The sequence below is a fragment of the Sinohyriopsis cumingii genome, chromosome 7 (genome assembly GCF_028554795.1).
Source record: "Sinohyriopsis cumingii isolate HCF-2022 chromosome 7, ASM2855479v2, whole genome shotgun sequence".
Taxonomy (NCBI): domain Eukaryota; kingdom Metazoa; phylum Mollusca; class Bivalvia; order Unionida; family Unionidae; genus Sinohyriopsis; species Sinohyriopsis cumingii.
The window spans coordinates 139,029,497-139,043,899 of NC_142967.1; the positions used below are offsets into that span (position 1 = coordinate 139,029,497).

The 14,403-nt window shown below is 35.4% G+C and overlaps 1 protein-coding gene across 2 annotated transcripts in view; it reads left to right on the forward strand.

Moving 5' to 3' along the window:
- Window positions 1-12,050: 12,050 nt before the first annotated feature.
- Window positions 12,051-14,403, forward strand: part of LOC149796237 (ras-related and estrogen-regulated growth inhibitor-like) — a 30,686-nt gene continuing 28,333 nt past the window's right edge. For both annotated transcript variants that reach the window (XM_089964213.1, XM_089964214.1), the window contains exon 1: window positions 12,051-12,523. In XM_089964213.1, the coding sequence (XP_089820339.1) occupies window positions 12,451-12,523 (73 nt within the window). In that variant the 5' untranslated portion in view covers window positions 12,051-12,450. The remainder of the gene's footprint in view (window positions 12,524-14,403) is intronic.

The following is a 14,403-nucleotide window of genomic DNA, read 5'->3' on the forward strand; positions in this document are numbered from 1 at the left end:
CAGTTTTCGAAGCAAGGTACTGTGTCTTAATTTCATACGTGTTATTTGTATAAGTCTTGATTTAATTGATTGAATTTATTTGTCTTGGATGATACATACATCATGTATGCTAAGAAATGATCATTAGTAGGTTTGTAAGGATATTTATGTTATGAATTATTCGTTAGCGTTAATGTGGTTAAGCTAAGAAGAAATTTGCTAAACTCTATTTGTATAATTGTGACGTGAATTCTTTTAACTTATGAATGGGTTATATTAATATTTGAGCAGCACGGCGGGATACACGACTGTTTATTGTCAGTCGTACGGGTAATTGTTTCAGACATTAGTCAAGATAGTAAATAAACGCTACATTTCAGGGAGTTTAATTGTCATTAAGTGAAAGCAGATTATTACATCGATCATTTAGTGATAGTAACTAGATCTGTTGGAGAAATACATTAATTTACCTGTGAAAATGCTAATTTTTTATTGAAAGATACAGGCTCGAGTTTATATGTAACTGAATGCAAGATTATGATCTGAGGCCAATTAGCAGTTAATTTATGTTGTGAAATTTCATACGAATAATGATTTGTAACGAGGGCTGGGGGTGTATATTCTGTTCAGAAAGTAAAATACGAACAGAATTTTAGTGCGCATTTTTTTTTTTTTTTTTTTTTGTTTTGCTTTGTTTTGTTTTTTTGAGGAAAATATCTATCTCTTCGGATAGAAAGGATTCCACGTCTTATATTGGGGATTACATACATAAGACAAGGCAATCGACATTTGAACAAATAGTGAAGACGTGAGAGAACATAATGTAGCTGTACAGGTCAACTCCAATCGACAAGCTACGTTGATTCTGGAAAGTGGTCAGCAAACAGACCATGTTATGCAGACGTGCCGGACAATTAGAGTTTGAAACCCTCGTTCGATTTCGTGATGAAACTTATCTATGCAACAGAACTGCTAATTGCTATTTAGAACTGGGGTTAATTTATTTTTCTAATAGAGGTGTATCCTACAATTGGTCTTGTACAGTTGTATTTGATTTACCTAATGAATTATACTACTATATCTGGAGACGGGAACTCGTTTTGTTCTGGTCTATATCCCTGGCCAGATGTCATTTATTTCATACATTAATTAAATAGTTTTAATTTTCGCTAGATCCGGGCTATAACACCGTGGTCGATCATCCTTTAGGCATCGATAACCACCATCAAAAGGTAAGTAAGTTACCACATTATCTAACCGAACACCTGCAGATAATCTGCATATGGATATAATAATTTTGAATAAAGATCACATATAAAGTTTTAAACACAACAATATTTTTTGAAAATACTTATGGAACAGATCTCATATCTCTATAATGGTGTGTGACTTTTGAACTCAAAATGAGAATCTATATCTTAAGAAGTTCTTAAAATAGATATCGTGACAAGCAAGGGGTCTCAGTACCGAGAAAATCAAGTAACTTCTGTGAGTTTGGCTTTGGTAGTCCATGTTTCCCCGATTTCCAGGGACCACAAGACAACAGTCGTTGTTTACTGATACTTTTTTAACGCTCAAACACTAAAAAATAGTTTTTCTCTAATCACCTAATAATCACATATCACTAACTTCGAACAATTTCACACTTGCATGGTTTTTCTTCTTTCACATTTTTGCATGATTCACCAGTTAGTCTTTCCAAGTCGAATATTGGTACTGCCATGCTATGCAATACGAAACACAACTCAAACACCTTTGACAAAGAATTATTTCTATCTCAAATTAGTAAACGCGCATACCTAAATATATCCAGATAATTATATATCTATGGATTGGCTAATTACTCGGTTTGAGAAATATCTTCCCAACACCGACTCCCATAATCAACAAATAATCAATATAATCTAACAACTATAAACAGAGACATAATACAAATAGCATATACCATTGCTTTAATGTGATATATTATCGTTCCCAGATTATTCAAAAGGCTGAGGACAATACATTATATATGAATACATTCGATTGTTTCAATAAAAATGGAAGAACAACAATTTTACTTTCATTAGAAACATTGATTGGATTCATATTTGAATATGGTTGTTAAAAATAGATTAAACAGGTAGCTTAATGCGTAACCCATTATCAATTATTGTAAGCCTGGTTTCAATATTTGTCGGCAACATATGTTATTTACATCACGTCTTGACCTAAGATAGGTTCAGCGTTTCACTATCATGTTCTGTTGCAGCAGTTAGTGCCATATCTGCCCGAAGAAAAAAATGCGACCTTTTTATTGAATCCTTATTATAGTAATAAAAAAAAATATTGACAGCATTCTCAACAGTTGAAGTTTTTATATCTATTTGCCAGTGTCTGTCTTTCCGTATGTGCGTTTGTCTGTCTATCGTATCTGTATAGCTGTCTCTCTGATTATATATGTACCATCGTATTTTGTCGACGATTTTGTTATGTTTATACTACTTTTGTGAATTTCGCTTGTCGTATTATTATTGATCTCAAAGTTCATATAATAATTTATACCATACTGTTTCCTTCAAGGTTATAAACTCTAACAAGAAAGTGTATACGCTCTAAAAAGCTGACATATATTTTTAATTTACAATTTAATCAGAAATTTATTCGCACGCGATTATTTCTTACAAAACCATTCTAAGGTAAGTTTCACTATTTAACTGAATAAACCAAAAAGCATCGTTGCCTTCTGCAAATTTCCGTGCAAAATCACATATACACACGAGCGTTTAATTTAGCAGTGTGTGTGTGCGTGTGTGTGTGTGTGTGTGTGTGTGTGTTTGATTTTGATTTTTAACGTAGTTTTAACAATCGTTCAGTCATATCGCTACGAAGAATGCATTGTGGCATTTTATAATGATGTCTAGCACTGGGGCATAATGCCTAAGACATTTAGCATGATGTCACACCCAGTCACATTATCCTGACACCTGAACGACCAGTCGTAACACTAACCACTTAATGCAGAGCGCCAAACGAGGCAGCTGTTAGTACCATTTTTGTAAGTCTTTGGTATCACTCCGTCAAGGATCGAACCCACGACCTCCCGCATCCGAGGCGGACGCTCTAACCACTAGGCCATACATACATACATACATACATACATACATGCATGCATGCATGCATGCATGCATACATACATACAGACATACATACATACATACATACATACATACATACATACATACATACATACATACATACATACATTGTAGCAGTTTATAGTGATGTCTAGCACTGGGGCATAATGCCTAAGACATTTAGCTTCATGTGCCACTCAGTCACATTATCCTGACACCTGAACGACCAGTCGTAACATTAACCGCTGAACACCAAGCGAGGCAGCTGTTAGTACCATTTTTGATAAATGTTTGGTATGATTCGACTATGTTTCAAACCCGCAACCTCCCGCATCCAAAGCGGACGCTCTAACCACTTTGGCCACAGGAGCGGTCTACCAGAGAGAGAGAGAGAGAGAGAGAGAGAGAGAGAGAGAGAGAGAGAGAGAGAGCGAACGACAGAGAGAGAGAGAGAGAGACAGAGAGACAGAGAAAGGGCGGAAAAAATCCTTACAGCATTGCCCTTCCTCGTGAACGTGGATTAGACAGTCTTTGATATACATCTATGCAAACTTGTTTGCTCAAGATAAACATGTTCTTTATGCTGTTACCTATTCATCAGGGAGTAATTGCAAGGATGAAAGAAATAAACAGTTGTTCATTAATGTCGCTGTATGTCTCTATGCTAATAATGCATGACGCTAACGGTTTAATAATATTGTTCGGCCAGAGGGTATAATAATAGATAATACACTAATTCTTTAAACAGCCGATAGAAAACCCATCTTAAATTCTTTCTAAGAAAAAGTGTTAGCATTATCATAGCAAAATACTTTTCATTTTCATATCTATGACACGTGCACCATAGGAAAGAAGATTAACACGACTGTATTAGCTCGCATGCACACACGTATGTATGTATGCACTTATATACGTTGTAAGGGTACGTCAGTAAAACCTAGATATATAATGCTGAGTAATGTGTACATTCTCCAGAAAGGCATACAAAACAAATTTGTAATATAAGCCTAACAAATTTTTATAAATAAAAAGTCCAAGACTTTAACATTGTGAACATCATCACAGGACGCAACCCACGTCCAAAAGGTTGCGCTCTATTATTATGTAAGAAGACAGTGAGCCATTCCGCATCCCTAAGCGATGGTGTTAGAATAAAAATGTATGGAAGTAACATATAAGGGCCCGGGGGGTGTTTGGGTGCGTTGACCGAAGGTGTCTGTTATATCAACAGCTAACCTGTTAAGAACACGGTTTTGCACGATTAAAACCAGGTGTTACAGAAACAAAGATGGCAACCACATGTACTCATGGTGATTTATTATATTAATTGGGATTTAATATGGCACACCCTCCTCAGTGTCCACAATCACGCTTCTGTTGAACTGATTATAATCGATAACGTCACTTGACCACAACCAACCTTTTGGTTTCATATGTATGTATGTATGTAGGTAGGTAGGTAGGTAGGTAGGTAGGTAGGTGGATATGTAGGTAGATAGGTAGGTAGTTTAACGAGGGGAAGTGGCATGCATATATTATGCATGCAGGATGCGCATCTAGATAATGCGAGTAAGTTGCATGGGCACCTTTTGTGTAATTAGAATGCGGTTTAATAAATACTTCACTAAAAGGTCAAATTAACAGGTCATTCTATTATTGGTATGTGGACTCCTGTGAATGAAATGGGGTTGGTTCTAACTTAGCACTCATAAATAGTAGCAACCTCTGTTTTGCTGAATTCTTCTCATAGCTATCGTCATCAATAGACCCGAACAACAACTGAAAGGTGAACCAACTGCATATTAAGGGAGCCAAACGAACTACCGTCGTCCCACACCGGCCATTCACAGATATTATTAACTTTTGTTATTCACGAAATGGGGATTGATGTTCGGTACTTAATTAGTGAGGGACTAAAAATGGCTTGTCAATCTCCGCCTTACCTATCCTTCAGGAATCATTATTAATGTGAAATTTTAAGATAACTGTCACTGGTCATCCTTATGAACGGAATGTTAATTTGTAGATTTTCTGATTAAATTCATTGTAAACAAGGGTTCAAAAATAAGTGCTAATTCTGATGTCGTATGTATGGAACATTGTTTTTCTTTTTCCGAACATAAGTAACTCTCTATTCTTAACAATATGTGTTGCATTGGAGAAGAAGGACGATCTTCATGAGAAGAAACTCAAAACGAAAAAATATCTGGTGTGAACTGATATTTATGTAGACTTCTGCCATGTATAGGGGGTGCAAATTAAATGTGCAAAAATATTTTTATAACCACGAATCTCAATTTCAGTATTTCAAGACGCGTTTTCAAACATATGGATTCCATGCTTAGCTTGTGAGAGAGTCAAATAATATTACTATCTTGGAATAGTTATTAGTAGCGAAAGGACTAAAAAATAAAATAATAATTTTGCATATCGCTAGAACCAGCTTTTCGTTGAATGTGAGTTAGCTTGTACAATTACGGTTTTGAAAAATAAATGAAATGGCAAAAATCATACTTCGCATAAGACATCCACGGCTAATGTTCCTTTACATTTCATTGGCATGCACGTTCTTGTAGATTGATAGCTGGTTGTTCTTGTTTATTGCTGGATGTAAAATGATAGGACATCTAGCTGTGAATATAGAAGAGTTTGGCATAGTTCAGCCAAGATATTTTGAGGTTAGTAAACAGTACATATTCTTGTAAACAAACCGTATGATTAATCATTATTAAAGACAAGTCATTATTCAACTTGGACGTTCAGATCCAAGGTCGATTGCTATGAATACATATTTCCATTTTAAAATAAACTCATGTGTCCTGTCTCTTTATATCATTTTAATTGCGTGGAAGATTATTAAAATTCCCCTTTCTTGCACTGGTATTTTTAAAATATGATTTTCTTAAATTGTTTTAAAAATATTGTATTCTATCCACTTTAAAATGCCAAACAAATCCCGTATAGTCAAATACAGCCAAAACATACTATAATATTTGACTAACTTAAAGTTACCAATTGGTTTAGACTTTACATACTCTTGAAAGAATTTTAACTATTTACATATAGTTACTAATTACATCGATTTGGGGCGTGCATTTATCATGCAGACTTTTCACATGTTTCAAGCGCACCGTTATTTAAATTCCTAACTAATTCGTTCACAATATCTTTTCGGTTGTGTTCTAGCTGATGTTAGTACATACAAACTATCCTTTTAAAGTCAATTGCCTATACCATTTTCGGCCGATGTACAAAGCATCGCTGTTCCATTCTATTGGTTAGTTTGCATTACTAAGGGAGGCAACTATGAATTCGAAGAGATGTCGTTAGCACAAAACACTGAAATAACTAATCAATCCGCCAAGGGGTGGATAGGGTTAACATAGCAAAACCTTGGCTAGCGAAGATAGATGCTTATAATTAAGCCCTTGAAATGCTAAAAATGCTAGAGCTTCCGTTTCATCAGATCACAAGTTCCTTAGAGTCAAATATGAGAAGAAGAATTACCGCAGGTTTGCTGCAATACTATACACAAAATCTTATTCCTATAGTTAGAATTAATTCTAGCACTAGCCTCCGACCAAACAAGTGACACTGAGCCACGGGTCAACATATCTTATATCCCACTGATGTTTTTTTTTTATATAGATACCCATCTTAATGTCTAGACTTTGCTAAACTTTATACTTCATAGCAGTAAATCATACCTCCACCTATCTAGTAATATAGTATTGTTTCACATCCAAGATTGCTTTCCTGAAAACATATTATTGTGTTCAGATGATGTTATTTGAGTTGAACAACCTTAAACTAACAGTACTTGAACTCACCTGAATTATTGTCCCATCACATTTTTGTTAGCGTAGGACACGCGATGGGTTGCAATTATATAATATGTAAAGCCACCCTAAAAATGCAGCTGCTCATTTTCTAGTATATTTATTGATACCTTAGTGTGAGATCATGCTGAGAAATCATTACCGGTAAAACAGAAAATGAAATTAGAGTACCCAGTGGCATAACATAAATTGTAGTATTATGCTCCCAGATGTGAGAGATCTCGTGGCCTAACGTAAATTGCAATGCTATGCTTCCAGATGTGAGAGATCTCGTGGCCTAACATAAATTGCAATGTTATGCTTCCAGATGTGAGACATCTTGGAGAGCGTTTATTTATTATTCTTCCTTTTTTTTTCTTCTTCTGTTTGCACATGTATACAGGGCAAGGATAACGTATCTGTCTTTTTTCACATTTGATATGAGACTGATCTTTATTGAATATAAAGCGACTCACAATGGAATGTAATATTTGCATTTGGCAGTGTATGACAAGGAATGTTTTCTTTAACATGTTTTAAAGGACAAAAGTTGCATCTAACTTTCGTTCTGATTGTTTTCATCCTATGTATGTATGTGTGTGTGTGTGTGTGTTGTTGTTGTTGTTGTTCTTGTTGTTGTTGTGAAACGAGTAAACTATAGCTAGGGCACTACTTTGTGTTCTTTAATATTGAAAATTAATTGAACAGCTATACATGATTTGTATAAAAATAATTCCATCCGTTAAGTAAGTCTATGTCCCCTGTACAAAAAGCTTACTATTTGGAATAAAGTATATGCATCGGCCTAAATGTATACCATTATGATACATGTGAGAAGATGTTCAATATTAGATGATGTCAGGGGTTAAAGTTTATTCAGTTCATACTTTCAGGTCGCCTAGACTCTGACCTTTTCTAATAATGGACTTGCCTACCTATAAATAACTGTACCCTTCCACATTCGACCTTTGGATTACTGTCTTGCCAGCGACAATAGTGCATTTTGTGGACTATTTTTAGAAACGTATATCTCTATTTAACTTGTAGGAGCTAACGTTATTTCTGAGGATTGCTATATATAGCAACCTAATTGCATTGTCTCCTGACCCTAAGAGCTTATCTCCTGACGTACTGGTGGCAAAAAGAGAGCACCAGTGACACATTAAATTTATCGGGTGCATGTGCACTTGCTGCAATACGGGATTATCAGGAACTCTCAAATGTTGCATCTATTTATCTGTGATACTCTAACTTCCGCACGTTAATATGTATCTGTTTCATTTACATTGGTATCTGTTTCATTTACATAATGCACAACCTTCTGAAGCTGGTATATCTGTCAAACATATTTATGTATGTATGTATGTATGTATGTATGTATGTATGTATGTATGTATGTATGTATGTATGTATGTATGTATGTATATGTATGTATGTCTGTATGTATGTATGTATGTATGTATGTATGTATGTATGTATGTATGTATGTATACATGCATGCATGCATGCATGCATGTATGTATGTATGTATGTATGTATGTATGTATGTATGTATGTATGTATGTATGTATGTTATGTATGTATGTATGTATGTATGTATGTATGTATGCATACATGCATGTAACAGCCAGCCAAGAAAAAACGGCACAGTCAGATGTCCAAATCCCGATCGCAAGAAAAAGATAAAAAAGTATATTTTTTAATTAAAAAAGCAATGTAGTTTTTTATCTTTTATATACAAACCATAATATGCAAACCATAATTTGTAAACTGGCCTCGGCGTTCTTGGTTTGAACACCATCACATAATATATCCAACAGCAAAAAGATAACCTCTTTTAGTCACCTCTTGCAACACGAAGGAGGGCGCATTGGGTCATGAACCTGCTGTGGGAATGAATCGTAAGAAAGGGATCTCTCAACTGTAATCCATCTCATGGAGGAGATAAAGCATTCCGAGGTCAATATTAACGGTGATGTTCAGGATATAATCCAGACATATGTTAAGCTGGATTACAAGATTGAAATAACTGAGAGATAGCTTCCTTTCGGGGAAAAAAAAAAGCTGTGCAAATTTAGCTGGTAAACTTCTTATTTTATGCTCCTTCTTATCACTTTTTGAAACAAAATGTTCCTACCTGTATCTTTACAAATGTTAGGCATTTGAGGATATTATGGTCTGTAACGTCGCCCTCTTACTAAGACGGGTGGTTAATTGGATTTGGCTGGCGTTATCTAGAGGATGACCTCCCTCGATATTATAGCTCGGCGGGAGTGAAAGAAGAATATAATTTTAACAGAGAACAAATTAATAACGGCAATTCCAATTAAAGTTAGATTATATCAATATAATTTAACAGGAGTGTCCAATTTGGATTTATTTCATCATCATAACGAGCGATGAAAAGAGCCCAGTGTCCACGATTGATTTGTATCACTTTCCTCTTTTTTGACCGTATATCAACGCCTCCTAGTTCATCATTCCTAAGCTCCATGCCTTGCCCCTTCATGGACTTCCTTGTCCTTTTATTCTGATTTTGTCCTTCTTTTCCTCAGAGTTCTGTCTTCAGACTGTCCCGTCTCTTTCCCAGAAAGCTGTTCCTTAAAGGACAAAATTACCCCTATATTTCTGTATACCCCAATCTCTAAGATGTACATAAAATTCACTCACGTTACTCAGAGCATGTTGGCTATCCACACACTGCGTAAATTCTGATTTAGTACGGTAGGACATTGACTTCACTTCCAGCGGCAGGTCTTAAATTACCACGTGAGCGTCTATCGAATATCACCGTATCCTTTTACATGCTACTACATCTTAGATTACTATTGCATGAAATTCACAAATTGTAACTCACGGCAATCCTTAACCTACAAGAGTATTCAAACATTTCAAAATCAGATATAATTAGGTAATTATCGTTAACTCATGACTGTATCGTCCTAACAAACAAAGGAAGTTATTTCATATCACCCTATGAAATCCTACACATATGAACATTTGGATCGCATGCAATCAATTCTACCAATGAACTAATAACTGTAAAATTAATTAAAAGGCAAATTGCATAACAATTCTAATATCAACACTTTCCATGAACTCGAATACAATAAACTGCATAATAACTCTAGCATCAATACTTTCCATGAAATAGAATAAAATAAATTGCATAACAACTATAGCATCAACACATTTCCATAAAATTGACTAAACGATACATAATATGGAAACCTAATCATAGCAAACACATTTACATAAAACAAACAATAAAATAATAGCATATTACGTGAAACTAAAATTGCACATCTTATTGCTCTTCTCTTTCAGAACTTGTGCGTCCTAGCACTGAAACCTGCCTTTCTTTTTGCAGGACGGCCATCTGGTCCGTTTCTTGCACTATTCTCTTTAGGCTTCCTCGGATTCGACTCCACTTCCTCCTTCAGGAAATTTCAGACTAAAGAATTTCGACTAAGGTCGTCAATTTAAAGTCTGATTGCTTTAAAGTGTACGCCTTAATTTATTCTGCCCAATCGTAGGCAGCGTTCCAAACTTTTTCCCAAAGAAATAATTCCTTTCAACCGGTTTAGACAGCTCGGACTCTATGAACGACGGTGCGTAACAATTTCCCTTTTGAAAAAAGTGATAAGTGGACATAGGTTCCTACCAATCGGTTAGGGTTGGTAGCTCAAATGTTTACTTTCTAAGGCTGTGTTAAGATAACCCGGTCAATTTCACTGAGTTGGAATGGTACCCCTATTGAAGTTTACACTGACATGGGGAGATGAACGAAGAAAGGTCGAAGTGACCCATCACAAAGACTTTTCTGGCTTAAATGCGATAAAATGTTAATGCTTAATGCATTCAACTTTACAGTTCACTGCAATTCAAAATTCGACACTTCACATGGTCCCATTATATCCCAATAGTTAAAGCATTTCTAGGATAGGAACCGTGCTCCTATTATATGAAAACATGGAAATACATATATACCCACTTGAAAAATATCCCAAGGTCAATGGCAGAGTTTAAATCCAATGGGGAGAGAGAGAGAGAGAGAGAGAGAGAGAGAGAGAGAGAGAGAGAGAGAGAGAGAAACTGTCTGACAAGATAACACGTTGTAAACCACGTGCATTTGTCTGTAATTCTCGATGTCAGATAGAGTTATAGCAAGTCATTGGATGTCATTTTAGAGGTAAGAATCACTGCCATTTATAATTAGTCTGATAACGTGACAGTTTATCTATTCACATAGGTAGATATGTGGATGTGTAGATAGGTTGGTTGGTAAATGAGAAGGTATATTTATGGAGAGGAGAGAACACTATCAACCAAGAAAAGTATTCTTTGAGCCCAGAGAAGCAATACATTTAATGTATAATAATGAATTAACTATTGCCGGTACGAGAATATTAAACAGATAAATTGTACATATGTACTCCATATTGTCACTTAGACCATAATGCAACATTATAATGCACTTCCTTAATTCTGAGATATCGGCTATATCATTCCGTGTCATTTTCATTTTGCATACATTACAACATAGGCTGAAGACACGGGCAGGAGTATCCGTTACATAAAATGATATACATTTATATTTTTAAATGTCAACATTATGAGCTAGTGGATTATATCTTCCATTTTGTTATATCCTTTAAGTGAAGATGAGGAAGAACATACAGACTGGGTCACTAGACATTTTCTAAACTGACAAAATAATTCGCTGTTCATTCAATTAAAAGTACCTGCATCCTTGATAAGCGCATGACGTTCGTACCAAGTCTAAAACATTTTGGGCTTCCTTTTTGTGATTTATCAGACAATTAGCACATTAAGAAAACATCTTGATAGCTTGCAATGAGGGTCTGAGAAACGTCATTCATACAAAGTGAGTAATTTCAAGTCGTAGGAAAGAGACCATGTCTCATACGTGTTTAAAGATAGAAGTTAAATATTAACAGTATAATTGGCAAGGCACTGCGAAGATAACCCGTTAGTACAAGTGATGAATTGATGTTTTGTGTTTTGAATATGGCACACTCAGCGAACCCTTGCGTTTCTGCTGGGTTCATTAGCACCTTCAACAATCGGTGAACAAGAAAGACTACACACGGATTTTGAAACGTGATTACAGTCGGTTGATGATTGATTTCTATCCTTCCTGTGTACATTGTTTCTGCCACATGTAGGAAGCGAGGAAATCCTATGCAGACTCTGGCCGAGACAAGTCTTAATGTGCAATTTGGGATTTTTTAGGTGTCATGATATCCTTGTACCTTGATAAAGAAACGAAACACAGTCTTCTACTATTTTTGGAATAGCAAGCGCTTGTAGGATAAATCAAATAATCGAATGAAGTAATCGCATGAACTCGTGGACTCAGGAATGAACTTTATGTCCATGAGTTTTCTAGAATACTATACAGACAAATGTGTTCGTTGAAGGATATATTTCGGTGATTGTATTTTATTCCAGTTGTTGCATTGCTTGTAGTTTGTTGTCGTTGCTTGGATCTGTATCAAGAAAATAAGAACAAAATGTCATCCACTAGCAAAAAGGGCGCGGACAGCAAAATTGCGATGCTTGGAAATGCAGGTGTTGGTAAATCTGGTAAGTACGTTTGTACACCTGCGCTTTCTCCCTACGCAGTGCCGGATTACCATTAAGCTCACTAAGCACGTGCTTAGGGTACCAGCCCAACAGGGGAACAAAAAATTCATGATAAAACTGAATGAATTAAATATGACCATTTCAATCTACATGCATGTGTATTTTGATTTGGAATGATGGCAACACTGGTATTTTCCCACCTTTGTTGGAATGGGTGGGGTCACCATAATATTTTCAATACTTAGGACCTTGGATGGCCTGAATCCGGTAATGTCCCTACGATACATTTTAGCAATGTCGATAGAGTCACTGATATTTTTACAGTAAGAAAGCAAATATAGCAAATAGTTTGGGGGAAAACTTTATTTTCAAATGTCTTTTTAAAAATTTAGTTGTGATAATTTATGTTGTGTAGATGATTAAAAATTACCGTGATTAAGAAATAATTATTTGGATACAATATCGTGCTTTGGGAGTAAACGGCTGATTTTGTGGGTTTGCAAATTCGTAAGGTCACGCTCTTTGCGATTGTATGGGGATAAATTTCCTGAGATTAAAATACTTTGTATTTTGTGGAGTCACTTTAACACCCAATCTGCTTATTATTTTTCTTGGCAGATTTAATTTGATTTTTGCAGTATGATTTAGCTTTTTGTACGTTTGAGATTTAAGTAAAACTTGCTGCAACTCATCAAAGACGCAGAATTACCAAGTTCTATTGTATAGATTTGGAAAACAGTTTCTAGGCCAGAAGGTTTTATTCAGTGAATCAATAGGCATTAATTAATTATTTAAAGTTTGAAGCAATTTCGTCATCCTATTTACGATATAATCTGAAGATGTGTATTTGGTCCATGTTCAAATCTTGAAGAAAAAAATTTGCTCCAAGCCAAAACGTATTATGGGGATAAATATTGCTTTAAACTGTTTTACTCCAAAGTTGATGGGGAATTAAGAACGAATCGTGTTTGAAGAGCTATCGTTACAATTTTGGTACAGAGCACACTTTCATATAATTTAGAAAAATGTAGAAAATAAATAAACTCTCAAGCGACTTATTTTTTATTCTTGTAGTATCCAAAAATTACCTGATGTTTCATATTTGTTTCGTTTTTGTCTTGATTGTTACCGTTATTGATGTTTTACAGTTAAAATATTTTCCTTTACGTCCACGAGACATGTCCCATTCACATCAGGAATGATTCAGTCCCATTTATTTAAATTTGTTCTCATCAGTTAGGTCACTTTTGAACTCATTGTTTAATTTCCCAATACAAGCATGGTCTTACATAGGAGATGGTACACCTTAACTAAATAGAAACCTGAAACGACTGAACACTTTCATTCATGGTTCAAAACCGTCAGAAAGAAAGTGGAACTTAATAACACATTAATGAGCGTTAGGATGAATATAAATGGAAATGAGTTTAATTTTTGTATAGATAAAAATCCCTTCCAGTGACGTTTCCGACCTTAGCATGCCTTGTTTACATTATATATTGTATACAATTTCTCACTTCAGTTGAGATCATGTGACCCAACCAATATCCTCGATTACCTTAATTGAACTTTCTGACATGTTCAGTCAAAAGTCAAGCATGTTTTGCATCGTCGTCAGCGTTATCTCAGTACTTAACGCCAGTGAGAGGGCAGTCGGTTAATAATATTTTAGTTTTAGTGTCATAATTGAATTTCCGCTGAAGGAAAATTGGCGTTTCAAAAGTAAGGTCCTTTGTGATTATTTATCACGTTTAACACAAAGATAATATGAAATAAGCAACACATTCGACAAGCACTGGCGAATTACTGACTCCTCGGGACTTTACGCCAAAGCTGAACGAGATCTCGCGTAACACTGTGGAACTGTATCGCAACAGAAA